This window comes from Cornus florida, unplaced genomic scaffold, assembly GCF_030987335.1.
Source record: "Cornus florida cultivar Cherokee Brave unplaced genomic scaffold, ASM3098733v1 CherokeeBrave_3.0.0_Hap2_Chr02, whole genome shotgun sequence".
Lineage (NCBI taxonomy): Eukaryota > Viridiplantae > Streptophyta > Magnoliopsida > Cornales > Cornaceae > Cornus > Cornus florida.
The window spans coordinates 41,656,317-41,679,149 of NW_026775572.1; the positions used below are offsets into that span (position 1 = coordinate 41,656,317).

General features: G+C 39.3%; 1 protein-coding gene and 1 pseudogene across 1 annotated transcript; both read right to left on the minus strand.

The window, feature by feature from the left end:
- Positions 1–1,852: 1,852 nt before the first annotated feature.
- Positions 1,853–1,951, minus strand: LOC132297881 (small nucleolar RNA R71; annotated as a pseudogene).
- Positions 1,952–18,687: 16,736 nt separating this feature from the next.
- On the minus strand, positions 18,688–20,576 carry LOC132286720 (uncharacterized). The gene is made up of 4 exons (XM_059789095.1): positions 20,370–20,576; positions 20,216–20,296; positions 20,064–20,135; positions 18,688–19,029 (listed from the first exon to the last, which is right to left on the minus strand). Exons 1-4 carry the CDS (start codon positions 20,410–20,412, stop codon positions 18,914–18,916), a joined length of 312 nt encoding a protein of 103 aa, XP_059645078.1. The 5' UTR covers positions 20,413–20,576; the 3' UTR covers positions 18,688–18,913.
- Positions 20,577–22,833: the final 2,257 nt, after the last annotated feature.

Sequence of the window (22,833 nt, forward strand, 5' to 3'; positions counted from 1 at the left end):
TTCCAAGCTTTTGAATACAAGTAGCATATGTCTCTAATTTTGTGTTGTATTTAGATTGTGAGCCTAATGAAATGATTAAGGACTTGTTTTGATTTATTGTGCCTTTCACGTGTTGTTTAGACAATATATGCATCATTGCTTAGATATATTGTGCCTTTCACATGATGTTTAGATAATACATGCTTAACTAGTCATCCTTACTTGTTGAATCAACCAAATACACACACACACCAATATTACAACACCCTAATTACCCTCATTAATCACTTGTCAATAATATAGAAATGCATTGCTTGGTGGTGACCTCTAAACCCCAAGACTCTTCTCTCTCTTACTTACTCTTAATTGCACTCTTTTGCTATTACTTAGTTTAATTTAGTTGCTCTTTAATCAACCAACCAATCAATTGTTTGATCAATCGACCTACTAGCCCTAATTGCGATTCCACAATCAACTCCGACATTACTCAATCTCCATAATCCCTTGGGACGATCCCTACTCACTCTTACTGCGTTAGTAGTAGTGTTGGTAGTGGTTTTTATAAATTTAAACTTGACCCAAAAGGCTTTCCTTGAACCGCACATTCACTACATCAATTTTGGCGTATATCAAGCTGCTTTTTTTTTCCCCTCCCGTCAAATTTTGGCGCCGTTGCCGGGGATTTGTTGATTAGATTTGGCAACGTCAAATTTGTGACTTATTGTGTTGTTCTTACTTAACTAGGTGCATTGTTGGAAAGGAAGCAAAAAGAGAAATAAAAATAAAGTAAAAACACAAATGAGCCATTGAGCATTCAATTCAAGCAAGCAAAGAAAGGAAAAATGGTAAAAACTTTTTAAAAAATTTGCTAAGCTAAGCTTTAAAATTTGGAGTTGAAGTGCTAAAGGACCTTTGTGAGACTTTCTTTACTCAATTCCTTAGTTAAATCGTCAGCCAGCGTGGAGGCTTGTAATTCAATTCTTAGATAAATCGTGAGCCCGCATGGAGGCTATTTTATTATTATTTGCATCATCTTTGTTAAAACATAGGAATATGGGTTAAGTGTTTGTGGAGGGAGATTCATTAAATTGTTGTGAAGGCATAGTGTTTGTCATTCTTTGTATTTGTTGTGTTTTGTATTGTGCATGCATGGGCGTCGTTCATTAAGACCAACTCTTGCCCCTCTTGATTTGCATCTTAAATCTATCGTTAGAAATCCTAGGGGAAGAAGAAGTTCGAATAAAACCAATCTATCAATAGATGACCATAATGGTGACCATATTGAGGACATTAGTCACATAGACCAATAAGGAATCCTTCATCCCAATGTGCACAATGAAAACATGCAAGTACCATTAGGCATGCCAAGGCCATTCATCTAACCACCACAACAACAAGGCCAAGGTCCGTATGGAATACCAAGGCCAATGTATGCTTCACAACCTCCCATTAATCAAGGAATTCATAACCAAGGTGTTCATGTTGCACCTCAAGTAGCTAGTCCACCTCTTGCTTTAAGAGATCACTATGTGCCTAATGAATACAATACACCCACATGCATTCAATTGCCACCATTTAGAGTACATCATTATGAAATTAAAGTACAAACTATTCAAATACTTCCTAACTTTCATGGACTTCCTAATGAAGAACCTTACAAGCATTTGGATGAGTTTCTTGAAGTATGTTCCACCATAAAATATACGGACATGCCGGAAGAGGTCTTAAGACTCAAACTTTTTCCATTCACCTTAAAAGACAAGGCAAAGTATTGGTTTAACAATCTTAGGCCTTTTTCAATCACTTCTTGGGCGGAAATGCAGCAAGAGTTTTTAAAGAAGTACTATCCAGTTTCTAAGACCAATGTCATGAGAACCTCAACTCGAGAATTTTCACATGGGGATGGAGAAACATTTCATGAGGCATGGGAACGCTTCAATGAATTACTTAGGAAGTGTCCACATCATGACATGCCCAAATGGCAATTAGTTCAATATTTCTTTGAGAGCTTATCAGACAATCATAAGGGTATGGTTGATGCTTCCATGGGTGGCTCTTACATTGATAGGCATGAAGATGACATGTGGCGTCTTTATGAAAGCATGAGTAAAAATTCTTTGCATAGAACACTATCATCCAAGAATGGTAGAAATTCACAAGGTAGGAAGAGTGTTGGCTTACATCAAGTCGAACATTCAAATGAAATAGCCACCGAAATAAAGTCTTTAGCTCAAAGGTTTGATCAATTCTTGATCAACCAAAACTCGGCGAACCAAGTATCTTCCTTTCCTAACCATTCTCATCGTGCATCAAATGAAACTTGTATGACTTGTTCTAGTGTTTTTCATTCTACTTCTCATTGTCCTTATGGACAAGTGCAAAATGAGCCTAATGAGTAAGTCAATGCAACTTTTGTAAACCAAGGGAACAATCCTTATGGTACTCATTACAATCCAAGTTGGAGGAATCATCCTAATTTCTCTTGGAAAAACCAAGGAGAGGGCTCAAACCCTTCCCAAGGCGGTTTCCAAGGAAAATACATTCCACCTCCACTTCAAAACCAAGGATCCCAAGGTTATAGACCTTATCAATCACAAGGGAATTAATTTGATAATTCTCATTTTCCCAACTAATCTTATTCCCAAGGAAACACTAGAAGTCCCGCCTTTGAAGAAAAAGTTTTAAATGCTTTGGGGACTCCTGAGGCTAACACTTAATTGCTTCATTCTCACTCTCAATCTATTGCAAAGCTAGAAACCCAAGTAGGGCAAATAGCAAGCACTCTCAATGCAAGAGAGAAGGGAAAGATGCTCATTAATGCCCCATTTAAATAACAATGTGTTGTGGAAACCCATTCCTCATCGGAAGGGTATACCATTGAACATGTCAATGCGGTGACTACCTTGCGGAGTGGTAGAGTTGTGGACAATTAAGTTGAAATGTCCAATGAAGAGAGTGAACCGGTGCAACCTCAAGTTGTCACCCGTCCCGTTTCACATCCCATTCCTCCTTCATTGCATACACATGATCTTGCAAATGAGAAAGTTTTGAAAAATGCGTTTGAAAAAGAAGTTTTGAAAAATGATGTTGAAAAGGTTTATTTGAAAAATGATTTGAAAACTTCTTGTATTGAAGAGAGTTCAAAATAAAATTTTGAAAAAGTGTTTGAACCAAAGGTTCCATTTCCTGATGCCTTAAAATGATCCATTTCAAAAGACAAGCAGAAGGCAAAAACCAATGAAATCATGGAAATGTTTAGGCAAGTGAAAGTTAACCTTCCACTATTGGATGCAATCAAGCAAATTCCGGCTTATGCCAAATTCTTGAAAGACTTGTGCACCCAAAAGCGGAAGAACAAGAGCCAAGCACCAAGAAAAGTGGTTTTAACCGAGCAAGTAAGCTTAATTTTGCAACATAACACTCTTCCAAAATTTAAGGACCCCGGTTCACCCACTACATCGTGTATCATTGGTGATCATATCATTAATCGGGCACTTCTTGACTTAGGAGCAAGTGTTAACCTTCTTCCATATTCGGTCTATGTTAAATTGGGCCTAGGTGAATTGAAACCAACATCGGTAGTTTTGCAACTTGCCGACCGATCCATTAAGAAACCTAGGGGTGTCATTGAGGATGTTTTGATCAAGATTGATAAATTCTTCTTCTCGGTTGATTTCGTTGTCATAGACATGGAACCGGTTCCCAATCCTAAGAGCCAAATTCCTGTTATCCTTAGCCGTCCTTTCTTGGCAACCGCTAATGCCAACATAAATTGTAGGATGGGGATAATGAAGATTTCATTTGGTCACATGAAGGTGAAGTTGAATATCTTTAATCCCACACCCAGTTCACTTGACAAGTATAAAGGAGAGGTCAATATTGTAGATGAATGTCATGATCTTCAATGCCAAGGAAATGAGCTTTTGTGTAAAACCAAAACTTCCAAAGGATCATCTTCAACCTTGCATTCTCAAAGTGTTGTTTAAAATTCTTGCTTTGAAAGGGCATGGAAGCCCAAAAGTTTTGATGGCATAGACAAAGGATCAAAAGCCTCTTTTGAGCTTGATCTAATAAGTTCTTCAAAGGACCATTTGTTGGGTAGAGTTCAAAAGATCCATCACCCAACAAGGAGGGGATGCATTATAAGATCTTTGATCCGGGCTAAAAGAGCCCAATGTCTTGCTAGAGACATTAAAGACTAGCAAAGGCATTCGTAGGGTGTCAAAACCCTATTCCTCCCCCATTTCTATCTTTCATTTCATTTCTTATGAAGTCTAGATACTTGTTTTTGGTTCATATGCATTTCAAGGAACTTTGGTGAGGATTCCATAAGCTTTCATGTCATAATTGAGCATTTGGCAAAGTTCGATCGATCTCACATTGGAGTTCGATCGATCGAACTGTGGATTGCACTCAACACTTAGAAAAATTTTCGACCTGCATCCACCTGCATCCAAAATCAGCTCTCTGTCCCATCGTTCGAACTCATTCTTAGATCGATCAAGAGACCTTCGATCGATCCAACTTTCAAGTTCGATCGATCTTAGGACTCAACACTTAGAAAAATTTTGAGCCTGCAAAAACTTGCATATTTCAACTCTATGTCTGATCGTTCGAAACATTCCAAGATCGATCAAGAAGTTCTTCGATCGATCCAACTTTCCAGTTCGATCGATCTCATGTTCCAACACTTAGCCAAATTTTTGAACCAAAAACCTGCATATTTTTGCTCTCTGTCTGATCGATCGAACTCTTGTTTCGATCAATCACAAATCTTCATTTCATTATTTTAACTTTAGTTTGACCTTTCAACTTTTCAAAAATCCAAATTTTTTTTTATTTTACTCTATTTTCACTCTCATTTTATTTAGTTTTTGATTAAAAAAAAAAAAAATCCAAAAATACTTTGAAAGGAGTTCATCAAAGTTCGATCGATCACAACCCATCTTCGATCGATCGAATTAGTCAGGAAATATTTTTAAACATAGAACCAAGGGTCTTGAGATCGATCATTTAGATCGATCTCAACATATCAAACCCTAGCCTCTCATTCCCTTCTACTGCAAATCATCTCCCCTAGCTCAGGCCACCACTCCGGTGAGATCCAAGCACCTTGAATCTCAGTCCATCTTCATCTTCTTCATCTCAGTTCTTCACAAACTCGTTCTCCACTTCTCTCATTCTCTTGAGGTAAGTTCCGACACACCCTCCATGGATTTGAACTATCATGCATCAATAGCTGTTTCTAAATGACATAACCGTGTTGCTTTCATGTTAAATCTGCCATTCTCCAAGCTTGAGCATCCATGTCTTTGTATATATATATGTCTATATGTTTTAGGGATTTTGGTTTGATTTAGATGTTGGGCCATGTTTGGGATGGAATTAGGATTCATTTGTGTTGTTGGAAGGCCCACGAACTCATTCGTGTGGGCCCCATGCTTCAAAAGTCACAGATCTGTGACTGTTAGGTTTCATCGTTGCACTGTTCGATCGATCGAACAAATTTAGGATTGATCGAATATTTGCGATCGATCCAACTCAACCTTCGATCGATCCAACTTTTGTGATCGATCTCATTTCTTTTTATGATCGATCGAATTTCACAGATCTCATATACACACTCCATTCATCTTATCGTATGTTCATGCTACCTTATATATGCCCAATGCCTGTGATATTCCACATTGGATGCATTTCATACTTACATTGATTGGTATGTTTCATATTCTACCACTTGCATAGAATCATGCGATGTTTTGTTTTGTCTATCTTATTTGACATACATGTTTCTATATTGTGCCTTATATTCTATATATGGTGGCACTAACTCTTGAAATTCTATTTGCAGACTATGGCTCGCGTCAAGACTATAGCACGTAGACACCGTCACGGCACCAGACGTAGACTTGACGACGGGGCCGGTCCATCTCATGTCCGTGATTCTAGTCCCGACCACACACAGAGGAAAGTCCGACAGCGGACTGGGGAGATTGCGCAGCCCTCTCATACAGAGGAACCATTACACCTTACTCCACCCCAGTCACCAGCTCGTCCAGCATTCACTCTATCACTATCTCCACCGCATAGAGGCGCTGAGTAGCCAGCTCAGCCGGCTCCACCTATTCAGCTAGCTCATCTACAGCGTGATAGGCTCGTGCCTAGATATGCACACATGACTATCGAGCACGAGTCAGCATTCGACACCACATTCTTCTCCAGATTGGTGCTGACTCGATCTGCCTATCTGGACATCATTCAGCGGGACCTCTCAATTATTCTTGCCCCAGTCACAGAGCCGATCTACCCGCGACTGGTACGGTTGTTCTACCAGAACCTCTGACCGTCACTGCGCACTATAGCTGAACTCATCACCCCTATTGATGGCCATAAGATCACCATTACAGTGGATACTCTGGCCCGTTCGACTCGCTGTCCACATCGGTGCCCGCCAGAGCTTCAGGAGACTTATCCCAGGCCCCACAGGCCTTCTTATGCCGATATGGTGATTTTTCTCACAGGTCACCATGCCGGTGGCGAGACCTTCACCACCTGGAGATTCTTGCCAGATGACCTGTGGTTTATAGATTCGGTGCTCTACCGAAACATATACATGGCAGGACATAAGATTCAGAGGCTGGGTGACTATCTAGCAACCCTGTACGCCTTCTATACCAGCCACTGGGTGTCTATTCCTGCGCTTATCTGGAGCATGATGAGGAAGCTCTACAATGAGTACGTCAGCAAAGAGGCGCCCGGAAGAGACAAGTCTCTTCCATTCAGCCACCTCATCACCCAGATTCTCATTGACCAACGTTATCCCATCCACCCGCAGGAGGACCCCGAGAGAGGTTCCTGTCACTTCCTCAAGAAGGACTGGGACAAGAGCTACAGAGCTATTATCACTCGCCTGCAGATCCATGCCGTACTGGCGGCTGCAGAGCTGGAGTTAGAGGAGGAGGCAGCAGCACAGGCAGCCCCAGCACCAGCAGAGCCAGTAGCAGCAGCTCCCGCAGCGAACGATACACCAGTCAATCCAGCTACCGAGCATGATGACATTGATATAGACATTGACTTGGAGCACTCAGTGGATGACGCAGTTTAGCATTCTCCAGCCGGGTCACCTATCCACGAGCAGGAGCAGACCCAGGAGCTATCTTCTGACTCCTCCATACCAGACTTGACCCCCGACTTTGAAGTGCATCTGCAGACACTCAAGGACGCTGTTGTTGCCATCAGAGCTGACCTCACGGCCCACAGAGCTGAGTTCGCTACCTTCCGCACGGATGTCGCGACCATGTTTAAAGATTTATCCAGAGACATCCGTGGAGCCAGACCTGCCCATCCTACCTCATCTTCCTGAGCTCCCACTCTTTTCTATCTTATGATCCCTCTCTTCTTTTAATATTTTATTATTGTCACTGTATTATTTTTACAGCCGGTCTGTCGGCTTTGATATTTTTGTTGTACCTGCACTTTCTATATTTTATATATCTATTTTTGCTATGGATGTCATATGATTGTATTCTCATATTTGTATGTCTGACTCCATCAGGTGCATCACAGTGACTTCAGTGAGAGAGTGCTACCCAATTTTCAGGACCACCCTTATACCTCTCTCATTTCATTATCTGTTTATCCCATTTACACTTGCATGTTCACTGTGCACTGATTATCCCATTTTGTTATCTGATAAGTTTATCCAAGTGCAAATTTTCAGGACCACAGTTCATTCTAAGTTTGGGGGGGCTATGCCACCCACTTCGAATACTTCAGTCCTGATCATTCTTGCTTAGTTGCACTGGTATACTATTTCCTTTGTTCTTTTGCACATTGAGGACATTGTGTCATTTAGGTTTGGGGGGAATGGTGCTCTACAGTGATAGTTTTAAATCCAAACTTTTAGCATGACTCGTGTATTTGAGGAATATTTATATGATTGGTCCATACCTAGCTATGATTTTGATCTTCTGAGGACTATATTGCTTAAAAATTAAAAATTGTTTGACTTGAGAGTCCAATACTCCTTGTATGCCTTATGAATGCCATTTAGGAGTAAATTTTTTGAAAGATTGATATCTTGCTTGCATTTGTGGTCCACATCATCTTGATTTTGTAATTATTTTGAGATTCACTCTAGTCTTCTACACTAGCACAGGCGCACACTAGCATTCATTTGTGGGGTACATGTTTTGTTAATTATTGAATTGGTTATATCCCAATTGAGCTAGTAATGCATTGAAAGCTTTCATTCTTGATAAAGGTGGATAACAACCCCTTTTCACTAAGTAGACGGGATTCTAGCCTCATCAAGCACTGAACTTCTAAAAAAAAAAAAAAAAAAAGCAAAAACAATAAAAAGTGAGGACTTCTCCCAAAAGGTGAGAAGTGGGAAATGATTAGATGGTTGTTGTCTTGATTTGTAGCCTAGTTGATTTGAGCTTGTAAGTCCGTAGGGGTGTTTGAACACCTAATGCCCTAAAGCCGTCTGGTTTGAGAGTTATTGACCTAACGCTCGATCTCATGAATCGCTAAAAAGCTTAATAGATCAATACATTGCACTATGCTTCCATCTTTGATCCCCTAAAAAATAAAATGAGTGAAAAGAATAAGCGTGCCTAGAACAATAGCTTTAATAAAAGGTCCACTTTTTGTCTTGATGATCGATACTAGATTTCTGTGCTAGTTTGAGGGTAAGGATGTGATTAATTCTTTAGTTGTCTAAGATAGCAACACATTGATGCCGGTCCACTCAAAATAATTCTAGAGTTATTTTGATTTGCATGACCATTTTCTTGATGTGTGGAGGACCATACTTGCTTGCTTGATGTTGAAATTTTGAGAGATTGCTTGGAAAGAGTTGAAAAATTGCATATTTGAGGTAATTTTCTCCCAATACTTGTTTGCAATATTGGTACCTCTTTTGAAAAAAATGAGCTTAATTTTGTGGGTACCATTTCTGGAAACCCTCACGAGACTTCACTCGTTCACTAGGGGTAACCTAGGGGTTTAAAAGGCTTGTTGCATGTGCTAAGTGCAATCGTGTTCCCTACGAAAGTGGTGTTATCCATTTATTGCTTTCTAGTTATAGTTGTATAGTTGTTCATTTCATTCCTTTACTTTCTAGTTCATTGCTAGGGACCAGTAATATTTAAGTTTGGGGGTGTGATGAGCACAAAAAATGCGTATTTAAACCCCTTAAGCTTAGGCATTCTAGTACCTTTATCTATCTTACTTTACCGTTTTAGATTGATTTCGTATTATTTCCATTTTCAGGCACTTATCCCGAAAATAAGCTAACTCAGCCAAATAAGAGCTTAATTAAAGCAATTCTGGGATTAATCAAAGAAAAGAGCAAAGTGGAGAAAGAAATAAGCAAAATGAAGCAAAGCAGCAAGTTCGATCGATCCAAGTCCAAGGTTCGATCGATCAAACATTGATCGATCTCAGCACTTCAAGATAGATCCAAGCCTTGACCCAAAGCACTTAAGTCCAAAAGTTCGATCGATCCAACATCATTCTTCGATCGATCGAACACCTTTGTCCTTATCCAAATGATTGATCCTATCCATGGCTGTACCACCCACCAACCACTTTTGTCCTTTTCCCATAAATATCTCAGATTTGTCTTTTTCCAAAAAGTTCAGCCAGTTGGATCGATCCAGCCTAAGTTCGATTGATCTTACTTACTTTCGATCGATCTCACTTCCTTCGATCGATCGAACATACTCCAGTGTGAAAAATTTAAAATTCCATCCCATTGAAAGTTGTCCTTTATCCAATCATTAGGGAATATTGTGTGCACGACCCCAGCTCATTTTGGGTGTCATTTTGACCTACCTATATAAGGATAAGGATTGCTTTTTCAAAGGGGGAGCCAACATTATTTTTGATATCATCTCTTGGAGAGGAAGTTTAGAGGAGGCGGAGGCTAGAGACACCATTGGAGATCTTTATCAACAAAGAGCAAACCTCTTCCATGGAGTTAGCCCTTGAGGGTTGGAGCATCCTCACCATAAGTGGCTAGACATCCTCTTGGGGCTAGAGTTAGCCCCAAGCATGCTTTCTATATCTTAATCTTATGTATTATTGAGGGATTGGTGTTGTAATTGATATTTTGACACTTTGATACATATAGATCTTGTTTAATCAATGATTTGTGTGGTTTAATGCTTCCAATTGATCATTTTATTCTATCCATATGTCTATGTATGCTAGAATTGATGTTCATGTTCTTGTCTCTAGATTTTGTGTTGTTGATGCATGTCTATGTGTATTGATGCCATGGATTTAGAGATTGTTAAAACATAGTGCTTAAAGGAATGCTTTTGTGATTCTCTTGATGGTTCATGCTTATCTCTTGATGGATTGTGCCTCTCCCCTACTTTATTTTCATGCTAATAATTTAGATGTAGTGTAGTGTTAAATGGGAGGACAATCCATGCTTGTTGTTTGATGTTCTAAGCTTTTGAATACAGGTAGCATATGTCTCTAATTTTGTGTTGTATTTGGATTGCGAGCCTAATGAAAGGATTAAGGACTTGTTTTGATTTATTGTGCCTTTCACATATTGTTTAGACAATATATGCTTTATTGCTTAGATATATTGTGCCTTTCACATGATGTTTAGACAATACATGCTTAATTAGTCATCCTTACTTGTTGAATCAACCAAATACAAACACACCAATATTGCAACACCCTAATTACCCTCATTAATCACTTGTCAATAATATAGAAATGCATTGCTTGGTGGTGATCTCTAAACCCCAAGACTCTTCTCTCTCTTACTTACTCATAATTGTATTCTTTTGCTATTACTTAGTTTAATTTAGTTGCACTTTAATCAACCAACCAATCAATTGTTTGATCACTCGACCTACTAGCCCTAATTGCGATTCCACAATCAACTCCGACATTGCTCAATCTCCATAATCCCTTGGGACGATCCCTACTCACTCTTGCTACGTTAGTAGTAGTGTTGGTAGTGGTTTTTATAAATTTAAACTTCACCCAAAAGGCTTTCCTTGAACCGCACATTCACTACATCAATTTTGGCATATATCAAGCAGCTTTTTTTTTCCCCTCCCATCACCCGACATTGTATAATCCCCATTTCCATCGTTCTATTCTTTGTATGGTTTTACGGGGACACAAGAAGCGTGTCTTAAGTGCTACCTGCTAAGCAAATTGCTCATCCTACATATTTTACATTTTTTTTCAGGATCGGGAAAAGAAGTAGTAGATGCCGACCTTCCATAGGCATGAAGATAACTAGCATACCATTTTGATACTTTTTGCATTGTCCTGTACTTTTGTAAAGTCCCATGTACTAGAAAAGAATATCTATTTTGTAAATCATGGCCATGTAATATAATTGAGACACTTGACTATAATTTGATGTAAATGGAAGCTATGTAATTGCTTATAATGAATGGTAGGTTGGTGACGTCTCGTAGGAACATTTTATGGTATCTAATTTTTGTATAATGATGAGTAATTGCCGTGAATTCGGAGTTTGAGTCCATCATAGGTTCATTGTGGGTTTTGTATGCATTAAACACAGCTTAAATGCCATTCCAGTAAACATCAGGGTTCAGACACCATGTTTCGGCCGGCTGATTCTCTCCATCAGTCGACCAAAACTCCAGGTTCGGCTGACCGAACCCCATCGTCAGCCGACCGAAACGTCTGCACAGTGAAAGTCCTGAGAGCCTTTTTCCTTACCATCGTTTCGGCTGACCGATCTTGCTTGTCGGTCGACCGAACCTGCCTTGTCAGCCGGCCGACCATGGGCCATCAGCCGGTTGACTGCCCCTCTTTGACCTGTATTGTTTGGATCTCCTTGTAAGCTTGACTTGGGACATTTTGGAACCTTAGATTTCCTTGTATAATGGTTAAGAACTCAAGAAAACTAATGGTGTGACCTAGTTGACCTCGAGTTCGGGTAAGGACCCGGGTAACGGTCCGAATCCAACGATTTGGGTCGTTGCAGTCTCAAATGGGTCTGAGTCACACTGGGATATGGTTCTGCCTCCACCCATTTGGTAAAGTAGTCTGTTGCAAGCAGAACGTACTTATTTTGCGATCTGGCGATCGGTAATGGGCCAACCATATCCATCCCCCATTGTGCGAAAGGCCATAGTTTGGCCATTACGTACAAATCTTCTGGTGGTTAGTGGATCAGTGGTCCGAACCGTTGACACTTATCGCACCTTCGCGAAAATACCTCTGCGTCTCGTGACATATTCGGCCAAAAGTACCCCTGTGTCATCGCTTTGTGTGCTAGAGACCTTCTTCCTAAATAATTGCCACAAACCCCTTCATAGATAGTCCGCAGTATCTGCTGAGCTTCTGCAGGGGTTACACATTTTAAGTAGGGTCCTAAATAAGACCTCTTGTACAGTTGGTTATGCACTAGGGCATATTTTGTGGCATTCGATCTAATCCTTCTTGCTTCATCCCTCTGTTCGGGCAAAACACCATCTCGTATATACACAACAATTGGATCTATCTAGCTCGGCTCATATAGTATGACATTCACCTACCGGGGATCCGAGCTTGACGGTTCCTCAAAGATAGATGGCTGGCATAGCACCCCGATTGGAATCACCCTTACTAATGTTCCACCTGAACTTGACGCACTATAGGCCAACCGATCGGTATCTTTATTACGCTCCCTCGGTAATTTAATGAACTTGATCCAATCGAAGCTTCTAGCCTTTTGCATAACAGCAGAGCGGTATGCCTCCATTGTCTCATCCTTTGTTCCATATTCCCCGGTCACTTGCCGAATTATTAACTGCGAATCACTGAAGGCCACTAAACTTTTGACCTTTACTTCATTGGCCAACCTTAATCCAGCTAACAGCGCTTCATACTCTGCTTCATTATTGGTTGCGCTGAATTCAAGCCTGATCGCTTGGCTCAGCGTAGTGCCTTCTGGCATTTGTAACTTGACCCCGATTCTTGCCCCCATCTGATTTGATGAACCGTCAACAAAGAGCTTCCATAAAGACTCTTCAAAATATTCATCTGGCTCATCCACATCACATTCCAGTAAGAAATCAGCCACAGCTTGCCCTTTAATAGCCGTTCGGGGTTCATACGTCATGTCGAAAGAACTAAGCTCTATTGCCCACTTTGTCATTCATCCAGACAAATCAAGCTTATGCAGGATCACCCTTATAGGAAATGTGGTCAGGACGATTATAGGATGAGACTCGAAGTAGTGCCTGAGCTTCCTCTTTACGTTTACCAAGGATAAGATTACTCGTTCGGCCTTTGAATACCTTTTCTCTAGCTCGGTCAACGTTTTGCTTACATAGAAAACTGGGAATTGCTTACCCTCGGCACATCGTATCAGTACACCACTGGTTGCAATGTTAGAAACTCCAAGGTACAAGAAAAGCTTTTCGCCTGGCACTGGGGTGTTCAAGACTGGTGGGTTCCGCATATATTCTTTCAGCTTGATCAGCGCTTACCTCTGTTCATCCCCCCAGGACTATTTTCTGTGACCCCTGATTGTATTGAAGAATGATTTGCATCGGTCGGATAACTTAGAGATGAATCGACTCAGTGCCGCTATGCGCCCGGTGAGAGCTTGGACTTCTTTGATAGTGCTTGGTTCAGCATTTTTCAACAGAGCTTCCGCTTGGGCAGGACTAACCTCAATTCCTCTGTTGTTGACCACGTGGCCTAGGAATTGCCCGGATCCTACACCGAATGAGTATTTAGTTGGATTCAGCCTCATTCCATACTTTCTTAGCACGCCGAACACCTCCTGTAAATGCTGTAAGTGATGGTTCTTCTGTCTGCTTTTTACCACCATGTCGTCGATGTAAGCCTCTACTATCTTGCCCATTTGATCCTTAAAAATCTTGCTAACCAACCTCTGGTACGTGGCTCCGGCATTCTTCAGTCCGAACGGCATGACCTTGTAGCAATAGATCCCTTGTTCAGTGACAAAAGAGGTCTTTTCCTCATCGCTTGGGTCCATTGGGATTTGATTGTAGCCTGAATATGCATCCAGACAAGTCAGCCGCTCATGCCCAGTTGTTGCATCCACCATTTGATCAATGTTTGGAAGTGGAAAACTATCATTCGGGCAGGCTTTGTTTAGATTAGTGAAATCAATGCAAACTCTCCATTTTTCATTCTTCTTTTGCATTACCACCACGTTCGACAACCAGTCTGGGTACTGTACTTCTATAATTAACCCAGCCTCCAACAATCTATTAACTTCGTCTTCAATGATCTGGTTGCGCTCCGGGGTGAACCTTCTCTGTTTCTGCCAGACTGGCTTGATGTTCAGATATACATTAAGAGAATGGCAAGAGACTGAGGGGTCGATCCCTGGCATGTCTAGATGGCTCCAAGCAAATACATCGGCGTTCTGGGAGAGGAAATCAATCAATTGACGTTTTTCTTCCTCGACAAGCCCTGAACCTACCTTTGTAGTTCGATCTGGCCTTAAATGATCAATTTGAACTTCAACTAGGGGTTCCTCAGCTTGCACCGGAAGCTCCTCCCCGTTCGTGCCGGGGGGAGGTTTCTTTAATTGCTATTGTGTGCTAGCTGGGCGAATAGAAGCTGTCCCCTTCCCTGCAGCTTTCAAAGTCACTGAGTAACACTCCTTTGCGGCAACCTGATCCCCATAGATATCAATCACCTTGTTCCCGTCCGGACCCAGGCATCTCATCACTTGGTGTAGGGTCGATGGGACTCCCTGTACCCTATGAATCCACCCTCTCCCCATCAATAGATTGTAAGAGGGATGGATCTCCACCACCACAAAGCTCTTGATAAGGTCCCGTTCGGCTACCTGAACAAGCAATTCTACTGTGCCGATCGGTTCAACTCGTTTTCCATCAAATCCTGACAATGGATTCCCAGTACACTTGAACTTCTCTGGTTTGATTTCCAGCGGATCGAAGGTGACTCTAGGTATGATATTGGCACTACTCCCTGGATCAATTAGCACTCTTCATACCAAACACTCTGCCACTGTTAAACTAACGACCAGCGGGTCTTCATAAGGGATCTGAACTCGCATCAAGTCCGTTTTATCGAATCTTATCTGCATTGATGCGCTCTGCTGGTGCAAAGTGTTGACGCTGCCTATTCTTCTCTTCATTTGTGCTTGTCGAAGACGCATTCGGGTCAATTCTTCGAACTCTTCGGCTCATTTAGGTCGACCATGAATCGCATTTATAATCCGAACGGGCTGAGTGTTATGGTGATTCGGCTTTTGATTTCTTTTGACTTGCTCAATTGGTCAATTCTGCTATTGGGCTGGTCCTTGAACATACCCTGCAAACTCTCCCCTAGCGATCAATATCTCCACTTGTTTCCTTAAGTTCCTACATTCCTTAGTCTGGTGACCAAAATCACTATGAAAAGCACAATGTTTAGATTGATCCCTCTGCTCGAGAGGTTATCTAATTGGCAAGGGAGGACAAAACTTATCTTTGTTCTCTTGGTATAGCCTTGCCAGTGTAACTTTGAGTGAAGTAATCAAGTCATCCTCCCTAGGTCTCTTCTCTGCCTTTCAGGAGGTCTGACGCTGCGTAGGAACTTGTTTCTGCCGTATCTTGGCTTTGGACTTCTCTTCTGTGGAGATGATAGATGTCTTCCTCGCGTTAGCTATTTCTTCCTCTTCCAGGCGCACGAAACCATCGGCTCTCTCATTCAGCTCGTCCATTGTCTTCGGCGTGTTCACCACCAGACTTGTATGGAACGGCGTCCCTCGGGTCATTGCTAACTTAAACGCTTGAACTGCTATGGAAGGATGGCACTCTATCACCATGCTCTTGGTTAGGTTAAACCTGGTAAGAAAAGCTTGGAGACGCTCATCGTCATGCTATTTCATGGTGAACAAACTAGAGATATCTTTTGCCAGGCGCTTATTCCCATAGTACTGGCTTATGAACTGATCATACAAACTACGGAAACTGTTCACTAAGCCCCTCGGTAGGTTCTTGAACTAGTTGAGTGCCGGTCCAGCTAAGCTTGTAGGAAAACATTTGCACATTAAAGGATCATTCTTTGTGTTCAGTGCCATCTTCAACTGAATATGATATATATGATCAATCGGATAGGTCGTTCTGTCGAATAGAATGAAAACAGGCATGGAAAACTTCATCGGGCTTGGAGCATGCAGGATCTTGTCAGTAAACGGCGAATCAATCGTCCGTGCTGCCGAACGGAGGGCCTCATTCTCTCTTTCAAACCTCGTGACGACTCTTTGATCTGTAGATCTTCTTTCCGAACTCCTATAATCATATGTGGCCATTGAAGGCGGATAAGGTGGATCGAACGACCTTTCCTCAGTGAACTCTTTCTGCCACGGTGAGTTAATCTTATGACAATCAAACTCCATATCCTGTTGGCGATTGTGCCTTTCCTGATGCGGATTGAAAGCTGTATTTCCTTCCCACCTGATATGCTTACGATGTGGATCGAGATGTACATATCCTTCTCGATCCTCAGCCCGACGAGCGTTTGGCGGTAAATTCTCCATCCTAACCTCCTCGTGGTGGAGATCGACGTGGTTATCTCTTTCTTGCTCGCCTTGATGTGCTTCATCAGGTCGCACGCCTCTTTCACCCACCGGAGGTGGTCGCGGCGCGACCGGAACTTCTCAGCGTTCCATTCTAGCTCTCAACTCTACATTTTCTTTTCTCAGAGCCTCGATCATATTCATCAGTTCATCAAGCTTCATCTGCTGGCCATTCTCCACTGGATTCAAATTCTCTCCTCCCATCATCATTCCGGATCGTAGCAAAGTCATTAACTGCAAATTTCTGATCAGATATGACCTTTGCCAATGCAGACGTTCTAGATCTAGATTCTAGCTCAGCTGAATTTCGATCGTGATTAACCAAATCTGAGTTACTCCAGCAACGAACTTGCCAAATTTAGCAATCTCAGCAACTTTTGACCGCATAGCTCTCCAAAACAAGCACAACTCAGAACTGTGTAGATCGAACGCCAATTTCTCCAATCACGATTTCATCGATCTTGATTCCGCCTTCAACGATCAGGCTTCGTCTTCACGTGTTACACTATTAGATCAAATCAATCTGAGTCAAACATCAATCAACCCTCATCGATTCCCACGGACGGCGCCATTGAAGATACAATAATTCTCTCTCTCTAGGTTGACAGAGTTTCATTACACTTCAAATCTTTCAATCCCCTCTCTCCTTTACTTTTTCCTATTTATAGATTGTTTACAATGTTCTAGAAGATCCTTAACTAACTTCTTCCATTGGGCTTATCTATGAGGCTTTTGCATCCATGGATCCACTCATCTTTAAGGCCTCCAGCTTCACTCTTCGGCATTGGGCTTGCATGATGACAGCTTAATTCGGGCCCAGGCCATTTGTCAGGCCCATTCTTCATCATGTGGGCTAGATTCGACCCATGCCGCCTTTGGTATCCTCATTATACATAGTTAAACTTAAAAAGAATAATTTAATTATTTTAAAAGAAATTAATGCATTAACTACATGTTCCATTTAAACATTTCTAATTCTAAAGATGGACATCCATGTGACAAAAAGAGTTAATAGGAAAATTATATTTTGGTGACCAAAATTAAACATAATTACTATATAGTGACCTTAAAGTCAAGAAAAGGTGAATAGTGACCAATCTTGAAACTTAATTGATATTAAGTGACCATTTAAGGATAATTTGATCAAAAACACTTAAAAGTTTAATAAACATTTTAAAAATAAATTTTAGATGACAAAATTGCCATCCAATATAAATAATAAGTCATTAAATTCATCCTCCTCCTACTCTCTCTCTCTAATCCAACGTTTTCTTTTTTTCCTTTTTAGTTTATAATTTACCAATTTAAAAAATTAAGATTTCTTTACCAACATTATCTTTTTTTCACCCTTTATCTATTTTTCAAGGCTCTCAACCATCTAATATTTTCCTTTTTAGTTTACAATTTACCAATTTAAAAAATTAAAATTTCTTTATCAACATTATCTCTTTTCCATCCTTTATTTATTTTTCAAGGCTCTCCAACATGAACGCTCAAAACATTTACAGTGGCAAATCATACTTTTGAAACACCCTTTAACAGTTAGTAAAATTATGAAATTAATCAATAATAGTCATTATTTCTTGAACTATAACTAAGTAGTATTAAAAATTCCTAAAAATTACAATTTTATATCTTAAGGAAGATCTCTCAGACAAATCAACTCGTAAAGTATAATAACTATACCTTGAAAATAATGAATAAGAAGAAAATTTACAATTTTCTCGTCATGTCTCTTAGAATCTTGAAGAAAATGATGTATATTATCCATCATCAGTTCTCTCCCATCTTGATCTTCTCTTCAGAGACTCATCCTAATAATCTGTTGTCTTTTTATTAGTCAATTTAAGTAAGTGTTTATATAGATTAATGTAGAGGGTAAATTTATCTACTTACATAATAATATATTATAAGAAAGCTATTTAGGTAATAAATCATCAAATGGTCACTTAATATCAATTAAGTTTCAAAATTAGTCACTATTCACCTTTTCTTGACTTTAAGGTCACTATATAACAATTATGTTTAATTTTGATTATCAAAATATAATTTTTCCGAGTTAATATGTAAGTACATAAAAAAACATTTACTTTGTGGGTCAATGAATTAATTAAGAAAGCAACTCAATATTCATAAAAGATATGGGCTCCTCGGAATCATTAACCAATTTATTATCACACAGTTCTCCACATAACAATTGAAAGGAAAATTTATACAGAGTTGCACATTATTACTTCAGCTAAATATATAAGACAAAACCACGCATAATACACGCTCTCACATCTCAATATATGGATCTTAGATTTTTCACAAATCACTGATATCCCACCACAAACATATGAACCAACAGCTAGCTTTGCTTGTTTCTGTGGTTTACCGACACTTCCGCAACTTGAATACACAGAACTGCCAAAAAGTAGTATTTTTCGGAGAGGCACCTTTAGCTGTTGTTGTAGGAGATCCGCCGCGCTGAAAATCGTTTCTACCCACTGCTCCAACAAAATGAATGAATATGAGAGAGAATACTTACAGCTGCCGGAAATGGTAGATAATTTTCACAGAGAGAGTAAAGGTGAAACCGTAATAATTCAAGGGCAAAGAAAGAAATAAATATTTGTTGTGCTGGGAGCACCTAATACTTTGTCACGGGGGAGACGGGCTAGAGGGGCCATGGTCTGCCAAAGTTTTTCAAAATTTATTTATAGCCCCGTAAAAAATTATATTTTTAAATTGTATCCTAAGAAGTTATAAAAAATTTCAGTTCGCCCCCTCCAAATTTTTTTAATATATTTATCTCTATTGAAACTCATAAAAAAAATTCACCTTGAACGCTTTTAGTCTTACTTTTGAACATATTATTTCTACATTTAAAATTACATTTAAATGAATGAGTTCAAGAGAGAAAAAGAAGTTTTCGTGTTTAATTAAAAATCACGAACCTTCATGAAAGCACTGAGAAAGAGAAAAAATACCAGAGTTTTATGAGTCCAAGATGACAAAAAATGCGGACAACAATGATATATATTATACATGCTAAATTTTCAAATTTTAACCATATATTACCAGTTTGGCCTCCAAATCAAAATTTCTAGCTCCGCCTTGGACTGTTATTATAAGTGGGATTTGTCCCACGTCAGATCCGGATAGGGAAGTGAATGAGAATACATGAGTTTAACATTAGCCCCACAACTTATACTTTTAAGTCGAATTGCGAAACACCCCGGTTACAGCCCACTGTTAGCTTGTCACTACTTCAATCGCCCATGGCATGCTAGTCCGGGGAGGTCATGGAGCATACGATGGGTGATCGACCATTGAAGCTGTTATCAACGGTTATTTCTTTTATCCATGGAGCCGTATATATGGCTATTGAGTATTGGCCAGTGGCCACTGGTTAAGTTGGTTCTTGCCATTTGGATGTTGGGCCTACTTGGCCCTGTAAATTTTATTTATATATATAATTGTTTAACCGTTCGGAAAAAAAAAAAAATTTGCAAAGCCAATTCAGTTTTACTGACCATACCTTTGGTACTGTTGGTAGGTGCCTGTGGTCCTGATGGTCTTGCACCTTTGAAACCGAATCCAGTTCGTCGCACTGCAAAACTCATACAACAAAATAAATGAATATAGAGAGAGAGAGGGAAGAGGAGAGAGAAGAAGAGACAGAGCACTTACCGGGAGCAGATCCGGCGGGGATAAAATGGTTTCTGAATGCTCCAATTTGTCCGGCTCCAACTCCAATATCACTGCGTCCACCTGCAAAACTCATACAACAAAATGAATGAATATGAGATAGAGAGAGAGAGAAAGAGAGATAGTGCTTACTTACAGCAGCCAGAGAGTAGAGGTGAAACCATGATAATCCAAATCATGAACAAGCACCAGATGATAGAAGAAGAGGTCAAAGAAGGTTTGCTTATCAGTTTAATTTATTTCTGTATGCATTTTTTTTTTTTTTTTTAACTAATACTTCTGTATGCTCCAACGAAGAACTGAACTGAGGAAGCAGCATACTATATATATGTTTTACTTCACCATATATATATATAACAATGTATGGAAGTAGTAGAAATTTTATTTATTTATTTATTTATGTCAGCAAGTGGACGATCATTGTAGAAAGACTTTGACTATGAGAGTGACTTATTTGTACCAACGGATGCCCAAGTCTAAAGCAGTCAAAAAAAAAGACACTGCTGAGTCCACACACCTTTCTAATTGCCTACATCAAAACCCTGAGTTCACACTTAAAAAGACAAATATTGCTTTTGTAAAGTTACTTTCATTATACAGCATTAGATCAAGCCCAATGCACTGGTTAAGAAACCAAGTTTATTTCATAGTTGTTAATATAACCAATCAGAAAAGAGTACTGATTTTTAACCCCCACTACTCTAACCTATTTGTCTAAAGTTTCTATCTACTTGATGATAGATGTGAATAAACTCAAATATGAGTCCCATTCACTTTATCAAAAGAATAGAAATTTTTAAGCGTAACAAATATGTTATTGGAGTAGGTGTAAGAATCATTTTTTATATAAAAAAAGGTTCTTTTGCATCTTTATCCCTACTCACATAACAAGTTTTAATATCAAAACGTTGTAAATTACTCAAGGGAGCTGATATTGGCGCTATGTAAATATACTCCGACACTCCACCACCTTGTTTTAGTAAATATAATGACCAAAGTACTCCCTTAATATTCGACCATTAAAGTTTCCTCCTCTGTTTTGTTGTGTTATTTGTTTTCTCTGTTTTCTTAATTGAAAACTCTCTCTCGGTGCTAGAACTAGAACTTAATTTCCTCTTAGTGTAGTGCTAGAAAGTACTGAATCAAATAGAAAAGAAATTGAGTTGCTTGCTGTTATAAAAGAATAAAAATAAAATAAAAATTATGATTTGCATATGATTTAGACTAAAAAGTTTCCATATTTAGGATAAAGACGCCAAACAATACACGCCGTACGACTAGGTGATATTTAGGATAAAGACGCCAAACAATACACGCCGTACGACTAGGCTAGCACCGCAACAGCAATTTATTTTATATTTGATTCAATACTTTTTAACAAAGTTCTAAAAAGAAGATAAGAGTTTTTCATTAAAAAACATGGTGAACGAATCATAACTCAAGCATACAAAAATAAGAACTTCATAATTTTAGTAAGAACTTTCATAATTGACATAGAATGCTAAAGGACTAATTTGGTCATTGTATTTATTAAAATAAGAAAATAAAGCACTAGAATATGTTAGGGGAGCCCAAAAATCAGCTCCATTTATTCAGAACTCGCTTTTTAATTTTGAAGTCATTCAAGAAGGGACAAAGACCAAGACCTCAAGTCTATGGACTCGTTTTACACCAAGACCATTCACTCTCCAAGGGACAAAAGACCAAGACCTCGGGTCAATGGACTCCCTTCTCGCCAAAACAAAAAAAAAAACGAAAACGAGGACTTTCGCGTCTGTGGGCTCTTTTTTCTCTCTTGCGAGTTAGTCTCTTTTTTCTCTCTTGCGAGTTAGTCGAAAGATAATCGACCATGAAGTTGACTTCAATTCAATGGTAGTGTAATAATTATAGCCAAAATCTTTCTGTATATATACTATTCTAAAAGTGTGAGCATCTTCTTTAATTTCTTAATTTTTTTTTTTTTTTTAAATATAAAATTATTCATAAAATCTCATTAAATCTAATGATTCATTGACAATTGATTGCAATGCAATTTCCTCTTTTGCGCTCTTTGGCCTCTTGGAACTCTCAACCAGTGTAACTCCAGAATTTTCAACAGTTACAACTTAAAAATTATATGATGATCACCTCTTAAAGTTCCCAATAGTTACCACTATTTAATCTAAAAGAAATTCTCAACTTTTTGTGTATGCTCTGTATATGGTGTTTTGCAGTGGAACGGAGATTGGGATTGTTTGTGGGTTGAGAAAAACCGTGTTTCTTATACTACCTATTTTATTTTTTGCATCACTTTTCAATGGGTTTTATTTTCTATGGGTTTTTAAAAGAAATTCTCAACTTTTCAATGGGTTTGTTTCTCTTATCTATTTCCAGCATATATGCTATAGCCTATATGTTTGTATTTGCCAGATTGTTTGCTATATATTTTGTTATCTGAAGCAACAACCATTAAGACTATAAGGCTTGAGGTAATGCCTTTTATTGAACCATTTATTTATTCAACCATATTGCATATATATGATACTCATTTTTACTGATTTTTTTGATAGTGATACTCATTTTTACTGATTTTTTCCTTCGATTGCACTTAAATGATATCC

What these genes read in the sequence shown, in the direction of transcription:
- LOC132286720 (XM_059789095.1), bottom strand. Translation starts at nt 20,412, where the DNA reads ATGATTTGGATTATCATGGTTTCACCTCTACTCTCTGGCTGCT. An exon ending in ACCTCTACTCTCTGGCTGCT is followed by an intron (nt 20,297 to 20,369) that starts GTAAGTAAGCAC and finishes TGAGTTTTGCAG; the next exon opens with GTGGACGCAGTGATATTGGA. An exon ending in ACCTACCAACAGTACCAAAG is followed by an intron (nt 19,030 to 20,063) that starts GTATGGTCAGTA and finishes TTGTTGGAGCAG; the next exon opens with TGGGTAGAAACGATTTTCAG.